Raw genomic sequence first — 16,922 nt, 5'->3', positions numbered from 1 at the left:
GGGTCAAGAGGCAAGCTACTATAGCAGCTAGTGATCTGACACCACCGCCGATCTGAAGTGCCAAAGAGGACTGCAAACAGAGGGGAGGCTCTCCAGAACACACAAGCCAACGCATAAAGGCCGTTACCCTTTGAAAACATCACCTTGAGCTGTCCTGAGACTCCACTGGGAGGCTGGTGCTGCCTGAATGTGTCACAAGTTCAACAGGAGAAGCACAGTTAAGTATACAATCATATTCTGTCCTAGCTGCAGCTTTCAGGGCTCCTTCAAGCATAGCTGACAGGGAGCACACTGCAGCGATCCCTGAAGATGACAGAGACTTGGATCTCTGTGCCTCAGAGAACTGGTTGCAACTTTCTGAGGAGGTACAGGGAAGCACTTGGCTGGGTGCAGTTCCCGACACAACACGTACTGAATGCCTTCAGCCGGAGAAACGCTGAGTGCTTTCTCTATGGGGCCTGATTCTCATTACACAAAGGTCACTTAACATCCCTCTAGCTCTCTCAGAAGCCTTCAACTGCATGTAAGCAGAACTTACTCCTATTTTAAAGCCTGTTCAAAGCCTGAGGCAACCTTAGTGTGAAGGAATGGGTCCACAGCAGGAACCTGGAAAAGTGCAATGCCCGTTTACACAAAAGCACCACGACAAATGGGTTTCGAACAGGAAGGGCCTGAGAGGTTGCTGGCCGCTTAAAACCATCAGGTTAACTACCCAGCCTGGCTTTTGGCCAGGACACGCACACTCACAGCCCCAGCTCTGCAAATGGACCAAACAAAACAGTCTGCAAACGCTAGCCTGGGCATTACTTCAATAACAAAGAAAGATGAGCCCTGGGCAGCAACACTATCTTGCAGCTGAGTGCAAACACTGATGTGATAGGGCAAGTCTGGGAGAGTGAAACCCAGCTCCAACCTCATCCTAACCACAGTGTTCACTAGTTGGCTGCTTTGAGCCAGTCTCTTCCCTGTTTTGTGCCGTGGTTTCACAGCATCATGGACGCGTTGGCTGGCAGGGGCTTCTAGACATCCCTCGTCCAATCTGCTCCTCCAAGTAGGACTAGCACAAACACTCGACCAGCTCAGCCATGGCTCAGTCTGGCCAGGTCTTGAACAATCTCCCAGGACAGACACCCTCTCTGGCAACATGGACAGATACCCTCTCTGGCAACATGTCCTATCGCTGCATTTCCCTCCTGGTGAACAAGTTTTTCTGTGTGTCCAATCTGACTGTCCAAGCCATAATTTGTGGCCATTGGCCCTTGTTAAATTATTTGCCACTATCAGAAATAGTTTGGCTCCACTGTGGCTGCAATTTCCTTTTAAATAGTTGCCAACCTCTGTCAAATTATCCCTTTGCCTCCTCTTTGACAGACTAAGCAAGCCCAGCTCCCTCAACCTTCCCTCACAGGCCATGTGGTGTAGGTCCTGGCCATCTAACTGTCCTCTTCTGGCCCCTCTTCAGTTTTTCAGCATCCCTCTTGAAGTTGGAAAACTAAAACAGGACACAGCATCCCAGGTGTGGACTCACCAGCACTAACCAGAGGAGGATAACTAGCCTTGCTGGCCACACTCCTCTGGATGGGGTTTCTGCTGATCCCAGTAAGAGCACACTGCTAGCTCATGTTTACCTGGTGTCCACCATAAACCTCCTGTTCCTTTTCAGCAGGACTGCTACTCAGCTAGCAGGTTTTCTTCCCTGCAGAAAGGTGCTAGCAATACTTCCTGGAGTAAGAAGTTACAGGACTTTGATATTACCTGCACGATGCTTGGAAAGGATACTTTTTCTGAGGAGGATAATTAATTACAAACGTCAAGCCCTCACTGTCCAATTCTTTAAAAGGCATAGTCGGAGTCGGAGCATCTCCTGGACCAATTTGGATGACCCCAGCTGTAATTAGTTAAGAGGGAACTACCAGTCTACAACATAGCAATTCCTCTCTGTTCTGTACAAATTGCTTCCCCTAATACTTGGCCATTTACCTGTGTTATATCGTAAGGCTTCTGGTTATAAGAGCTAGCTCACACCTCCCATTCCTCTATGATATCCCTTCTGCTAGGTGGCTGTGTGGGAAGCAGAATATTGTAAATTACCAGTAACAAGCCTTTCTGAGCACAGCCGTAAGTGCACTATAGGCTGGGAGAGAAAAAGGTCCAGGCACTTCCTGCAAGCCAGGAAGAGAGGGAAGGTGAGACCTTGCAGTGGGTAGCACTGGGCGCCTTCTTTTCCCAGATGGCTGTCGAAGGAGGTAGGATTGTGGCTTGGGGGAGCCCCACTCAGCACTCAGTGACACTGCCACCGACACGCTTCCCATCTGCGTGTGGCCCACATAGTCACCACCCCGCACGGGGGAGCAGCTGGAGGGCGTCAGACAGCGCTGAGAGCGGCTGCCCCATGCAAGCAGGGTGGCAGCATCTCCCTGCTGCCTCCATCACTTTACATGTGCAAAAGGGCTGGAAGAGGGCCAGCCCTGTGCTGGTGGGAGCCCCACGGCCCCCTTGGTGAGCCTGGCAGCCAAGCGGTGCTTCCCAGCAGCCCCCGGCAGGCCTGTGTTACAGAGAGCCATGGCAGGCACTGCTTCTGCACCCACCCACGTGCCCGAGGCTTGGCATCCGACAGCCCTGGCAGAGTGACAGCTGCTGGCTGACCGACTGGAACAAAAAACTGGAAACACCAACAAGTCCCACACTGGGGGGGGGGGGGGGGGGGGGGGGCTGGGGGGAATGGAAAGAGCCACATGAAAGCTCCACAGAGACAGAGCTAAAAAAAGGTCTGAAACGCCTGCAAAGGGCTGTGTCTCAGCAAGTAGCACGCCGCAGTAGGGCCGGGGGAGCAAGGGGGAACCCTTCGTTGCACCAGAGAGAGCGTCTCTCTTGTCACAGTGTCTGGGCGAGCTGTGGAAGTGAAGCAGAGAAAGCAATTCACAAGCACTTAACAATCTCAAATCAATTTAGAGCCACATCAGCGTTTGGTATTTACTCCAGAAAGGGCGGCAGCTGCTTTTGGTTTTCCCTTTCCTCAGCCCTCCTCCCCTGCCTCCGCAAACCCCCAACCCTCCCCAAGAAAATTAATTGCTGTGAGCACTTAGCGTCACGCTGCTCTTCAAAGAGCTGTTTGCTACCTGGCTCGAATGCCAACACCGTTATTAACCGTTCATGCATTGCAATGATGCAGCAAAGAGGCCGAGGCTAAGTTCCCTCGCAGATGATGGGGGAACAGTGGCCACTACCACCTCCACCCGGCAGCACGCGGGGACTGGTGATCAGAAGGAGCAGCAAGCCCTGCAGGCTCACTTCACATAGCACAAAGTGAGATAGTGAGCGCAGAGCAGTTGCAAGCAGCTTGCCTATAGAGATATGCACAAAGGAGGGGAGGTCTCATCAAGTCAGCAGCCTGCAGCCTCTCCCAGGATTTTCTGGAGCAACACAGACGTGAGGATGATGGCCGGAGCACCTCTCCTCTGTGGCCTTGTTTGGAGCCTAGCTTAGTTTGCTCATGACTGATCTGATCAGCTGTCAGCACCTCCTGCACGAAGGTGAGGTGAGCTGCGCCGTTGCAAACCCAGCCCTCACAGGCAGGGGCTAGCCCTTGGGTTGGCACTGTCAGCAGAGAAACAAGTGTATTTGTGCAGCAGCAACACTTGTGACTGGACTTTCCTTGTCCTGCCTCCTCTGGCTCAGCTCTGGCTGCCCAGAGAGCTCCCCCAGGGAGGTTTCGCAGCCCAGGCAGTCAGCAATGCTGCAGCCTTGGCCAAGGCATCAAGGGGCCAGGACCCTCACAGGCACTGCTCAGCTTCGAAGGGTAGCAGCACAGAGGCAGCAGGAGTCCCCAGGGAGCTGCTGCGCTCTTACAGCAATCGAGACCGTAGGCTGGGCCTGCAGGCACCAGGTGGGAGACGGCTCTTTGGTGCAGATCAGAGAGCAGCCGTTCTGCTGCTTTGCTGCAGACATTAAAAGGCCGGTGATGAATAAACTCACAGGATCCAATTACTCCCTTTCCCTTTTCTCTCCCTCCTGCTGCACCTTGCAGCACCTTTATTCAAGCTATCAGAGGATCAGCAAGCCTCCAAGCGCACACGGATTTACTCAGCACAGTGGCAGCCTCTGAAGCATCTCTCCCACCTCCCAGCTTGGCAACACCAGCAGATCCCCACTCCCAGGACCAGCCACAGCCCCCACCCTGCAGCCCTGTGCCTCAAGGCTGTTTGCTTGCTTGTTTGCTCTGTGCCTTTTGAGGTGGAAAGCAGCAATACTTGCTTTGCTCCATCACCTGGGAGAAACACATCCCCTGCGGTGAGTCGTGGAAGGCCACGACTCAGGCTGCAGGGGCCCGAGCTAGCCCCAGCTTTCGTACCTAGAGAGCAGCCCAGGAGGAGGAGGAAATTCTCCCCTCCCCATTTCTAGCCATCCAGTTGTCAGGGCCTGGAGAGAGAGAGATGGCTGCTCTGAGGGCTGGGCCCCTCTAGATCTCACCTGAATGCAGGGCGTCCTGGCACAGCTTGCCACGTGCTGCCTCACTGCCCTGCTGGCTCCAGGACCCATCAGCCTGCCCATCCCGCTTGCGCTTAGGGTACAGGGGAGAGAGGGGTGCTGGGGGTGCAGTGAGAGGAGCAGTAGTAGGGGTGGAAGATACCTATCAAGAGAGGGGTTGGAAGGTGGCGCTGGTTACCCAAGGAGGGGTCATTTAGGAGGGGAATGACTTTGGGGTTGGCCTGGCTGGGTGTCAGCCACAGCATCTTGCCACGAGAACCAGCGAGCGATTCATCTGGAAAGCTGCGACGGCGCGACATTCACGCGCCCCTGCAGGATGGCAGAGGGCACCACACAGCCTTGATCTGCAAATCTATATGCCACCCACTTGTCATCATTAAAGTTCACTGGATGTGTTAGGTAAAGGCTGTGGTGTTTTGCCAGGACTAATGCTCCCTCTGGCTTTTTCTTCAGCTGGATATGATCAAAAGCCTGTTCACTTCATGCCCTAAATGCTTGCACAGTATTGCATGGCAACATCATCCCTTCCCTGCCCAACTTCCCTCTTCCACGCAACCTAATGATGGTACATTTAAATGCTGGATGAAATGTCTGCTGTCTCCTCAACACTTCTGAGAGCATTGAGAGCCTTTAGGATGGGACATTCTACGAGGCCACAGCTTAATATTTCACATCAGAGGAGCTAAGAGTTGCCCATCAGCTTTGCACCTCTGGCCCCAGCTCTAACACCACACTTGCAAGTACCGAGGAGGAGTTTGTAGGCTCAGGAGTCTGCCTCAAGGCAAATGGTTAGTGTCTGCACTAAACAGGAAGCACTGTGAAATTTCAGTTCCTTCACAGCTGAATCCCAGGCAGAGAATAGCCCACGTGCCAAACGCAAGCAGGACAGCAGAGGCTGTCCACTGGTGGTGAAAACATCAACAAATTCAGGTTGTGGAAAGGGGAGGCCAAGTGCAGAGAGCTGATTCAGGTTGCCTATGTTCGACAATCACAAATTGGGATGAGAAGGTGTCTTTCCAAAACCCTTTTAACATATTCACCTTTGAGAGCGTTCAGCAAAAAGACAAGGCACGAGTGTTACAGGGTCAGAGTCGGAGTGTTTGCTTGCTCTTTCCTCAGGCAAACCCTCATCGACGACTACGGGAAGAGTGAGGGCTGAGCAAAATTGGCTGAGGAGTCCCACTGCTAACACTGAAGCACGCAGACTCCTGGCAGAGTCTAATGCCAATAGACAAAGCTTTTTCAAACACACGCTGCTTTCTATCTGCTGCATGTTGCCAAAAATGACAGTTAGAGGGGCTGCTAGTTAGTTCCCTTCCACGTTTAGAGCTAGCACCTTCCTCAGGCAGCATGACTAGCAATTGCATGGCTGCATTTAAGTGGTGTGAAAGCACAGGCTTGGCTGAGAACAGGCCACAGGTTCTAAAATCAGTGGTTAAAGCTACATCAGCTTTGGGGAGCCTCTCTACCACACAGGATCTGCTGGAAATCAGGGGTACGATGAGGGTCTTGTTGAGAGATGAGCTTTCATGCGCAGATGTTTGCGAGACCCAGACAGTGCTCCAGTCAGTCCGTCCAGACATGTCAGTAGGAAACTGCAAAGGCAGTTTCCTGTAGCTACAGGGGCAGCTACAAGGGGCCATGCAGTCGGTGACCATTGCTAGAGGGTCTCCTGGACTTCACTGTGTGCACCTGTCCACTTTGCAAGCAGAGCTCTCTACTTGTGAAGAGAATGAGAACGGCCCACCCACAGTGGCTAGCCTATAGGCTATAATTGCCTAAGCAAGGCACTGATTCAGCAAGACTGCTCACATCAGCAAAGATTATTCACGTACAGGCTGCAGGACCAATACTCCAGGGCCCCTACGATTCCTTATCGACTTAACAGTCTCGTCACTGTAGTTACCACCACTCCGTTCCCAGATGATGTCACACAGCCCAGAAGTAAGGGGAATCTCTGACCTGTCATTGCACAGGTTGGGGACAGGCTTTGCCAGGACGTTTGGTCTTACCTGGGCTTTTTTTGCTCTTAACAAAGACAGGAGGGTGTGTTGCTCCAGGTTCTGCCCCCATCACAGGAAAGGCTCAGAAAGCTAATGCCAGTGTCAGGGAGATGTTCTGTGCAGGAGACCAAAAACCCATGTTTAGTAATTCTCCATTGACAACTCCACCAATCAGACACTTCTAGGCAGTCCTGAACCACAGGGCTGTGCACAAACATGCACACGCGCGCACACACACACACACAATCACTGCCACAAGCAAGGACACTTCTGCAATCACTGACTCATTCATGCCCAAGCACACAGGCAGAGTCAGGTACCTTTTCTGGATCACATCCCTTTCCTCTCCCACACAGCCAGCAAGAGAATCAGCTTATCACAAAGGACTGACACATGCACTCACCCACACTTCTATGCCCTGCCTCCCTTCCCACAGGAAGGGACACACTGCGAGGTGGATTCTCACACTTGTGCCAACTGGGAAAATGCATTCTCATGGCTTGCTCTAAGGCACTGCCTGGTGGCTGACCCTCAGTTTAACAAGCTTGCTGACAGTGAAGGCAAGTTCCCATCCCATCCTTCGTGCCCAGCATGGGAGTCCCCTTTCACCAATACAGTTTCTGAGAAAGGCTGAAATGATCCGAGCGGTCACCTTCATCCACCCTTGCTGGCTACAGGAATCCTCGCAAGGAGCAGGGACATCTCCTGAGATCCCACGTATGCATGGCAAAAGGGAGGCCTCTGAACGAGGCTTTCTGGCACCCGTCCTGTAGCTGCAGAGTCAGAGCCATCAGACCTGTCACTTGCACCACCGAGCAAGCAGCAGGTTTTCATCTGAAGCAGAAGCAGTGAAATGTCACAGGCAGTGACAAGACGAAATGCTCAGTGCACAACATGGGGATGGCGACGTTTCATGGATGGGCTGCAGCACGCTCCCGCAGGCAGGCCGCAGGCAGGCTCAGTACAGATCTGGGTGGCAAGGAGTGGTGCATCACCCCAGCAAAATGACACCAGCTCTGCTACCGCATCCCAACACACATCTGACACAGCACCAGAGGACCCGGACGTGGAACAAACCTCTTGGGCAGAGGAAGGACTGAGGTGGCATTTCATTCGGCTTGTAAAGAGTTAACAGCGCTGCCTGACTTCGCTCAGTAGTAAAGAAATGGAAACGGGAGTGAGGTTAGAGGCCAAAGTGTCACCCTGAGCACACAGCCAGGCATTCCTCTCCTGAAGGTCCTCGATGTAACACATTTATTTGGCTGTGTGGCAGCACCGTACAATACACGTACATTACCAGCAGTTTCAGAGCAGTAACCTGGCATTCCTCCTGTCTTCCCTGAATTTTGGATAAGAGGCGGGACCACTGTCCTTTCCTCCATTTCACTTGTGAGGAAACAGGCCAGGAAAAGTCCAAAACCACAGAGGCACTTGCTGACAAGACCGGAGACGAACCTCAGAAAGTCAGGCTCCCAGCCCACTGCTCTCACTATCAGGCTCCCTTTTGCCCTAGCACTGGGAGTGAATCCAATAGTGCCAGCTCTACGCTAGATCACATTCCTCTTTAAGAAACTCTCTGTGCACCTGAACAGAAATCAGACTAAGGAGACTCTGTAATTACTAATACAAACCCTATCGGATTTTAAAAGGATTTACTGCCTCTCTCCGAGGGTCTGTGAAATATTTTGGGGCATTCTCGGTGGGCCTGTGATTCTCTAAAATTTCATAGGATGATTCAAAAAACACTCAGGAAAGCTTTTTGTCTCCTATGCAGTCCCTCTGGAATTTGTCACTAGGGTCCTGTCCAGAAGGGGAACAGAGAGGCCATCGAATGTCCTGCCCTCCTCAGCACATCATATCCCCCCTTCCCTTTCCTAAAGCATAAAACCACAGAGCCCTGATACCCAGCTCTATCTCTCACTGCCACAGAGAAAGCTAACGCTGTAACAGGCAGGGACAGTGCAGCATGTAACAAGGAACAAGACCCCAAAATACCCCATGGAATAGACAGAAACAGTCAGAAAGGCAAATGTGCCATGGAGAGCAGGAGAGAGCGTGCCCTCAGGCCTCTCCCACCAGTTCACATCAGTGCGTGGAATGGTGCATCCAGCTCAGGAGAGCAACGACCCAGTTCCCCAGCCGGGACCCCTTCAGCCACAGGAAGAGCTCATACAAGTTGATCTGCCACAGGCTCAGGGCTTCTGTGAGTGAGATCTGGGCCCTTCTGTAAAGTGAGCGATTCTTGCTCCTCTGATACCTAGAAAGAAAAACAGTTGCATTAGATCCTGCAACATGCAGCCTGGCAGGAAGGAAGCCTGTCCTACATTTTCAGTACAACAAATCTTCCCCATGGGGAGGGGACTATCCCATTCCTGGAGCATCACCAGCAGTGGGGACTCCAGGGAGCAGGGATTTCCTCCAAGTAAATATTCCTGAGGAGCTGGGCTGCTCCAGCCAACAGGGACAGCAGTGTACCTCTGTAGCCTTTCCTGGGTAGCACGTTCATAAGAGCCCAGCAATCCTGATAACCGGATTCCAGGAAAAATAATTTTCTACCTTTCTTTAGAAGCAGAGGTTAACTGGGCCTCAGAGTCCCCTCATCAGCCAGAGAAATAACTGTTATTTCTTCCACAAGGAGGAAGAATCTCAGGCAGTGGAAGTAAATTGACTTACAAGAGTGAGTAGGGATCAGATCCACAGATGGAAACTAGTTGCCTGATTCCTGTTCCTGAGTTTTGAGAGTTTTAATTACCACCCTGATTGTCATGACCAGCCCTGATCCCTAGATCAGGCTGCAGAAACAGACAGCCATGAACTTGCAGATCTTTTCTACCTGCAAGTACTTTCCAATAGTGATGCCTATAATAGGTAGGAAGCCCCTCCCCCTCTTCTGGAGAGAGCTACAAGGCCAAACCCAAAACTTTATCCCAAGGTCTCCAACACATCCGTATCCCCAGCCCCAGATGAGAGACTGGTCCTGAGAAGAGGCTGGTAAGAGTGGGGACAACATAGAAAGAGGATGAGATGTATAAATGAGAAGGGGTAGGACCCAGGAGATGTGGAGAGGTCCACAGACAAGGGTAGGAGGTCACGATCCAAGTTAGGCCTCTGGTGCCCAGGGAAGAGACTCACGTGGAGACAGCTCTGATGCAGCAGCGAGACATGTTGAGGAAGGAGCTGGCACTGGCCCGCGTGTGCAGGGCTGACTCAATCCCTCGTAACAAGTCGTTGGTCTTCAGCAGCAGCAGCATCTGGCGGGGGACATTGTTGAGGAGCTGGGTGATCTGGGGTAGGTAAGCAGCAGCGTTGGACCGGATTTCCACATCCTGCAGCCAGCCAGGTCATGGACATGTCAGGGAGAGAGGAGAGAGTTTGAGAGAGCATGGGAAACCCACGTCCAGATGCAGCTGAGATTTGGCAGGAGGAGAAGGTGTTTTGCCAGACCATTACTGCAGGCCAGAAGCTAAAAAGCTCTTCCTATTGTTTTGCTGCAGGCAATGGGCTGTCCCAAGCACTTACAGCACAGGCACAGCTCATTCTTGCCATATTCCACCAACCCTTAGTGGGATAAGGACCCTTCACCTCACTGGCAGGATTAATAACCTCTCGGGACAACAGGGCACTTGCTGCTATCTCAGTTCTTGGCCCCACGCAGCAGACAGCAATCAGGCATCATTACTGCCCTTGCAGCTTTCAGACCAAAGTTTTGCCTCACCAATTCAAAAGCTTAGAGAGCTGAAGGTACCACAGGACTGATCAGGAAGGTGGGGGAAAGCTGGCCAGACAGCTCCTTGTCACTCATATTTTGCCATCCCATGCAACTGATGGCTCCATGTTATACGAAGGAAGCTGTTTCCAAGGTCTAGTTTAGTCCTCTTTCATCAACACACCTCAAGAGGGGTGAGAAAACATCACGCTTACCTTCATACTAACCCACAAATTCACAAAACACACTGTCACACAAAACACAAAACACTGTCACATTAAGTCAGATTAGGGGTCCATCTAGTCCTGTATCTGTCTGGCAATAGCAGATGCTTAAGGAAAGAGTGTAAAAGCAAGGATGCACAGAGACATTCTTCACACTCTTTGGTCTCCCAGCTTCCAACAAATACCCTCTCCAAGGCAAGATCCCTGCTCAGGATCACAAAGCCTGATGAGAACCATCAGGCAAGGGTTTGGGCCACTTAACAAGGGCTTCCCTCCAAAGACAAGTAGCCTTAGCATGGAAGGCAGACAGCCCCCAGTCTTCTGCCTCTTTCTAAACCTGAGAGTTCACCCAGCATCCTAGTGAATGTGGCAACGCGTGGTGTGGAGCTGATCTCATACACATACAGTGTCCCTTCCTCTTCCTCCGGAGGTCATGACACAAACCAGAAAATCCAAATAAAAGTCTCTGCCACATTTGAACACTCCAGAATCCAGCAGGGCACATGCAGAGGGCAGTAAATGTGACTTCCTCTAGTGGGAAGGGGTTCCTTTTGGGCAAAGGGGAAGGATAGGTCTAAAACCTTCTCTCCTATAGAAAGAGGGATGGCAGCCTTATATTTCATGATAGAGAATCTAACACTCACCCTTTGTGAACTTAAGATTTATTATACAGGGACAGACCAATGGGCTGTACAAATCTACTGTCCAGGTTGGGACACTCAGAGATGCATACAGCTCATATAGCATCCTGGTTGCTTTGGTGCCAACATATGGATCCCCATGCCCTGCCTCTGACACTGACCAAAGGCACAAAGCTTCAACAAGAAGAGGCTTAGCTCTCCTAAATGCTGTTCCACTGTTTGCTGGCAGAAAATTTCTCCCCGAGATTCTTATCCTTTTGTCTTAGCCAGCACTGCTGCAGAGGCTATTTTATTTTGCACATATAGGTAATCTCCTGTTTTCTTTCCTATTTCTTTCCTTCTTATTTTTAGCTCCAGCTGTTTGTCCACATCACAGAACAACCACATCATCTGTCATCAGAACTGTCATCTTCTGTCAAGGATGAAGCCTGTGCACAGGCAAAAAAATGAGCTATGCCACAGGACCTGAGAAAAGCCCCTTGGCTGCAATAGCAGAGGCTGCTCCAAGATGGAGCAAAACACAATGATAAGATCAGATAAGATAAGGCTAGCAGACACCCTGAGTGGTCAGCTGCTTGGCCTTGGCTCACGGCAGGAACAACTACACCTCTGGCAGTCCTCACAGGCATTTGCCTAGCCTGCTTCTAAAACTCCCTAGCAATGTGACCCACATCCTCCCCAAGACCATCTACACCAGTGTTTCACTACCTTCGCCATTAGGTATTGCTTTTCTCAGAGTTAACCTAAATCTCCTTAGCTGAACTTTAAGCCCATTACTTCTTGCCCTGTTTGCAGCAGTTTTTAACAGATTTGAAAATCGCTATTATGTCTCTCTTCAGCCTGCCCTTTTCTAGACTTTTTCTGCCCTAGCTTGCTCAGACTTTGTTCATGGGTTGCATCTGCTTGACATCCAGCTCTTCTTGTGGCTTCCTACTGAACTCTCCCCAGTTTCATCAAACCTTTTTCAAAATGCAGTGCCCAAAACTGAACACAGCTAAGACTGAACATAGCTAAGGCTTTTTATCAGGAGAGTTACTTCCTTGTCTCATAGGCTACTCTCTTGTCAATAGGTCCCCGTGCACACTGTCCAGAGCTCTGTGCTTATGGCACCTGCCTACACAGTGCCTGGCTCTTGTTCCTGAGATACATTCTCTTAAATTCACCTCCAAACTAAGGGCAAGAAGCAGCCCATTTCCTAATGCCACAGCAAATCTGCTCAGCTTCCCATTATCTGAGGCAGGATTATCCAGTTTCAGCATGAGTCGTGCAAAGACAACAGAGCTGGCTGCACACAGGCAACTCAGCTCTAACAAAGTTCATTAGCCCGCGCAAAGTTCATTAGGCACCATGTGGCTGCAGTCACATCTCTGGCATAATTTACACAAGCCACTTACAGATGAATGTGGCTTATTAGCTCAGACTCAACACCAGCCTTGCATTGAAGTCAGATTTTTGCCAGGTCAGTTGCCTCTGAGCTTTATTTCTGGAGCAACCAGCTCCAGAACTTATCAGATCAAGCACAAACCGCTAGACAGTACTTATGTTATTTCTGATACACAGAAAATAAATTAACTCAGGTATGAAGCAATCATATTACTGGGGTGGGAGGGGGGGGGTTCCATTACCCAAGGTATCTGAACTACTCATTATTGTGGACAATGGCACCACAGTACAGCAAATTCAGCCACATTCATCAAAATCAAACCATGATCCAAAGGAACGTCTAGAAAAGAATTTCACAGTACAATATTTTAATACTACTTAAATGAATTTCATCCTATCTACTTACAAATACACCCAGATAAAAACAAACCATAGGATACAAAGTGTTCCTCACCACAAACACTGGTCCATTTATTCAAACTACATCAATATAAGCTGATCTCTATAAACAGCACAGCTGATGGGGACTGCTACTATTAGTGTGTCAAGAGTGCTAGGAGGTGTGAGAAGGACCCCAGCATGTGTGGATAGGAAAGGGGAAGAAAATATAAGTGGCAGTTTCCCAGATTTGTAGTCATTCAGTTGACAAAATTTGCAGTTAAGCAACCTTGACTCCACGTTAATAGGGTTTCTGATTGGGACGTAATTTCCAAGGGTTTTTAGGAGGATGTATCAGTGTTGATAATCATTTACATGAATAGTGATAATGTATTATCTTTCTCATGTCTTCCCACCAAGCCTTTATGTCTCCTCTGCCTCACCTTATCCTCCTTGCTGGTTTCCAGCACAGCTGCATTCAACACTTTTCTTTTTCAGAAAGGGTTGATTTACAAATGTTTCCTCTGCCAGAACTGGTGAACACTTAGCCATTAAAATACTCAAAATTCAAGCAACCCATGACAGGTCAAACTGGGAAATTAAGTTCTGCCACCATAAAACACATAGCAGAAGGATGCCTGGCTTTCTCTAGCTCAGTCATCAGTGCAGACTTTCCTACAGAGCTGCCAAGGATTGCCCAACAGCACAGCAATATCAGTGATACAGGTGGTTACAAAACGGAAAGGTGCCTGAAGAGGAAGGGCACACAGGACCTACCTCGCTCGCTGAGACCGGCGACCGGTCAATGCCCCTGTTGACAGACTCCCAGGACCTGGCAGTGAGCATGCAGGCAAAGAGAGGGTACAAATCCCCCGCCCCGAGCCGCCGGCTGTACTTCTGCACCCTCTTCATGTCAGCCTTGATGAGGGCCTGCCAAAGGCGACAGTAGTCCATGCGGAATGACTCACTCAGCACCTGGGGAGGGAGACGTGGCCCTAGGAAGTCCATGGAGGACAGGTGACCAGGGGAGAAAGCCCTGCACCCCGAAGTTGCTCCATGCCCCGCATTCTGCAGTCAGAAAATTCCCCAGGAGGGTGATGGGAATAATAGGAAAAACTCATTCCTACGGGTTTCAGGGAGCAAAGCTGCAGCCAGGCTTCCAGTCTGATGCTCACAGGCAGTCCCACAGGCCCTGGAAGCCCCCCCATAATCACATACCTGGTAGAGGCCATGGTCCAGGAGGATAATATGGGCCTTGCCAGAGGCTGGGCATTTCTTCACTAGCACGTTGCCTGGGTGCGGGTCACAGTGGACAAAGCCATTCACAAAGATCATTTCACTGTAGAGCTTCCCCAGATTGCGAGAGATCTGTGAGGAGGTAGAAGCTGGTCACACGCTGCACCCACAGCAGGACACCTGCCAGGGAGGGGAGGCAGCCCCCATATGCCGATACTGGAGCGAGGGGCTGGCACGTGCCGATAGTCCCAGGCAGAACTCTTGCAGCCCCTCACACTGACAAACGCGTGGGATCTACTACTGGCATCTACCACAGGGTCCCTCAGGGCGTTCAGGGAGCAGTCTGTGTAGGAGGCGTGAAGACGTTTATGGGGTCAGGGGCTATTTAAGGACATTTGCCTGGCATATGAAGGAGAAAATCCCCGTGGGGAAGAATGGTGCTGTCTGGTAATGAGGAGGAAAATTAGGGGAAAGGCGGTGGTGTTCTTAGAGCGGGTATGGACAGTCTCTGTTTGGGCAGGTAGGGGCAGAGAGACATTCATAGGGTAGGCATGGGAAGAGAGGGTGAGATGCCACTTGGGGGCAGACTCAGGTGTTTCCTTCCGTAGATGATAACAGTGCCAGGCAGAGAAAGGGTAGGGGGACACACAGCATGTCCATCTACTCAACAGAATTAATATGGGTCCCCCTCCCCTCCTTCCATCACCCTGTCTCCCATTTTCCCCCTTCCTTTCCTCAATCCCTTGCTAAACTGATCTATGAAGTCTGCGAAGATGAAGTGGCACTGAAAGGCCGCCATTTAAATCATCCTGTCATTGCTGTGTCTCTCCATGTTGCCACCTCCTCATCACCCAGAGATTTTATTAAAGTTAAAATCCTCCTAGGAGCAAGCAAACCTCCACAGGGCTAGGATCAGTGAGAGCAGCAGGCCCCTCACCACGCACTAACACAGCAGCCTCAGCCTGGCCCTCCCTGCCATCAGAGAGCAGCACATTGCTCCACAGTGGAGTGCTGAACAAACAATTAAAAGACCGTTGTGATAAATTATCTCAATCATGTCATCGGTCGCACAGCGTAAGCAGCAAACAGGCAACCCTCCCCAAAAGCAGAGGTGGTAAAAGAGGTAACAGGGATAATAAAGACAGCATGTTCTGCAGAAGAACAGAAAAACAAGGAAGAGCTTGCTTTACTCACCTCTGAAATGCAGCCACCTCTGAGAGGACTGAGACAGTTGTTTAAGAAGCCACAGAACAGTGCTGCACTATTATGTTAGGACAGGGCTTGAAGAGCCCCATATTTGGCTGAACCTCCAAGAGGACACGCGAGCAGCTGCAACAGGCCAGAAAACACCCACTCTTATGAAAGTGTCCCAAGTCACTACAAATGAGGAAGAGGAATAGGAACCCTTCCTGTTGCAGAGCAACAGGGACAGCTGTAAAATCACTTGGGACAGCCCTTTGTCCCTCTAGGCAGGACCTGAAGCCACTACTCACTCATGGGTAATGCTGCCCCCCATGCTGAATCACCCATGCGGGCAGCCATGTGGTCTCCTGTAGTGCAGTTTCCCTAATGCCACACAGGCGTTATTATAAATACTAAGGGGAAATATCTTCCCTCCTAAATCAACAGCAGAGATTACTGTAGCAATGAAGTGACCTTTCCAGGTCACCTAGATCAACCCGGTTTAGCTGTGAAATTGAATAGGACCAAAGTACCAGAAGCTGTGAGGTCCTAGAAGAGCTAAGCAGCACTGGCTGACAATCCAAGGATATGCCAGATAGACCATTTTGAGCCAGTTCCTCATTTACATAGCCTCCCAGGGACCTGCAGACCAGGAGGAATGGACAGATATCCACGCACCAGGAGGAATGGACATGGGTATCATGACAGATCACAGCATCAGCTATGGTACCTGTGCTCACACTGAGCAAACTGCATTTCACCCTTTACTTCCAGCTGTCTTGTCCTCCAAGGACCTGGAAGAGCACAGAACTACTGAAGACGAGGACTTGGGGAGAATGTGGGACACATCAGCAGAGCTTAGGGCAGGGAGATATCCAGCCTGCAATGTACTGGCAAAACCATCTCAGATCCCAGCCTCAATTAGCAGGGGGCTATGGGCCGGAGTTAAGCTGATAAACACAGCGATGAAAAAGGAGAGAGAGAGTTTCTCAGTGAGAAAGGCAGGAGTCCTAGCTCAGAGAGTTTTGCCTGTGGCTGGTGGTCCACCTTCCCCTCCAAGTGCTGTGAGGAGCCACAGTGAGGAGAGTCTGGAGGAGCTATGTCAGTTGAGGGTGGCTCACCACACAGCAATGTCCCTCCCCAACAGTGGCACGACATCCACAGAGCGCTCCGCCTGCCCACCGGGACTGTGAGCACATTAGGGCCAGACGGTGAGCGCTTGCACAGATGTAAATGCATTCATCAGTATTCACCATAAGGTGGTGATAATACAAGAGGTGCTATCTGTGCCCAGCATGCAGACAGACAGCCTAGCTAGCGCCCAGGCCATGTGCAGGTTGTATGCCATCCCTGCACATCTCCTGATTCTCAAGGTAAGGCTCTCCCTACTGGAAGCATGCGTGATGGGACTCAGAAAGCATGAAAAACCTTGCACATGCCTGTGCTCTGAGTGCAAGTGGGATGCTGGATGCGAGCTCCTGTCATGCTTGCACTGGAGGAAGAGGTTAGTTTAAACATCTTGGCTCATACCCATTAAACAAATCCAGACAAGGGTTAGCAGTTCTGCAAACCTGTCGGTCATGGCTAAAGCTGGGAAAGTTTACGGATTCTGGAGCACTGACGTATATGGACTGCTTCAAAGACAGCAGACTCTCCTTCTATGCTGTAGTAATGGTACAGG

General features: G+C 50.7%; 1 protein-coding gene across 13 annotated transcripts in view; it reads right to left on the bottom strand.

The window, feature by feature from the left end:
• Window positions 1-7,722: 7,722 nt before the first annotated feature.
• ADCK1 (aarF domain containing kinase 1) overlaps window positions 7,723-16,922 on the bottom strand; it is a 94,721-nt gene continuing 85,521 nt past the window's right edge. For 11 of the 13 annotated variants that reach the window (XM_068946679.1, XM_068946676.1, XM_068946687.1 and 8 more), the window contains 4 exons: window positions 14,042-14,191; window positions 13,601-13,798; window positions 9,624-9,817; window positions 7,723-8,748 (listed from right to left, as the gene is read on the bottom strand). In XM_068946679.1, coding sequence (XP_068802780.1) covers window positions 8,577-8,748; window positions 9,624-9,817; window positions 13,601-13,798; window positions 14,042-14,191 — 714 coding nt within the window. In that variant the 3' untranslated portion in view covers window positions 7,723-8,576. The remainder of the gene's footprint in view (window positions 8,749-9,623; window positions 9,818-13,600; window positions 13,799-14,041; window positions 14,192-16,922) is intronic. The other 2 variants (XM_068946683.1, XM_068946681.1) reach the window with 1 other exon arrangement.

Source organism: Struthio camelus, chromosome 5, assembly GCF_040807025.1.
Source record: "Struthio camelus isolate bStrCam1 chromosome 5, bStrCam1.hap1, whole genome shotgun sequence".
In the NCBI taxonomy this organism is placed as follows: domain Eukaryota; kingdom Metazoa; phylum Chordata; class Aves; order Struthioniformes; family Struthionidae; genus Struthio; species Struthio camelus.
Note: the sequence above shows the minus strand (reverse complement) of the source record. Positions and strands in the feature narration are given on the sequence as shown.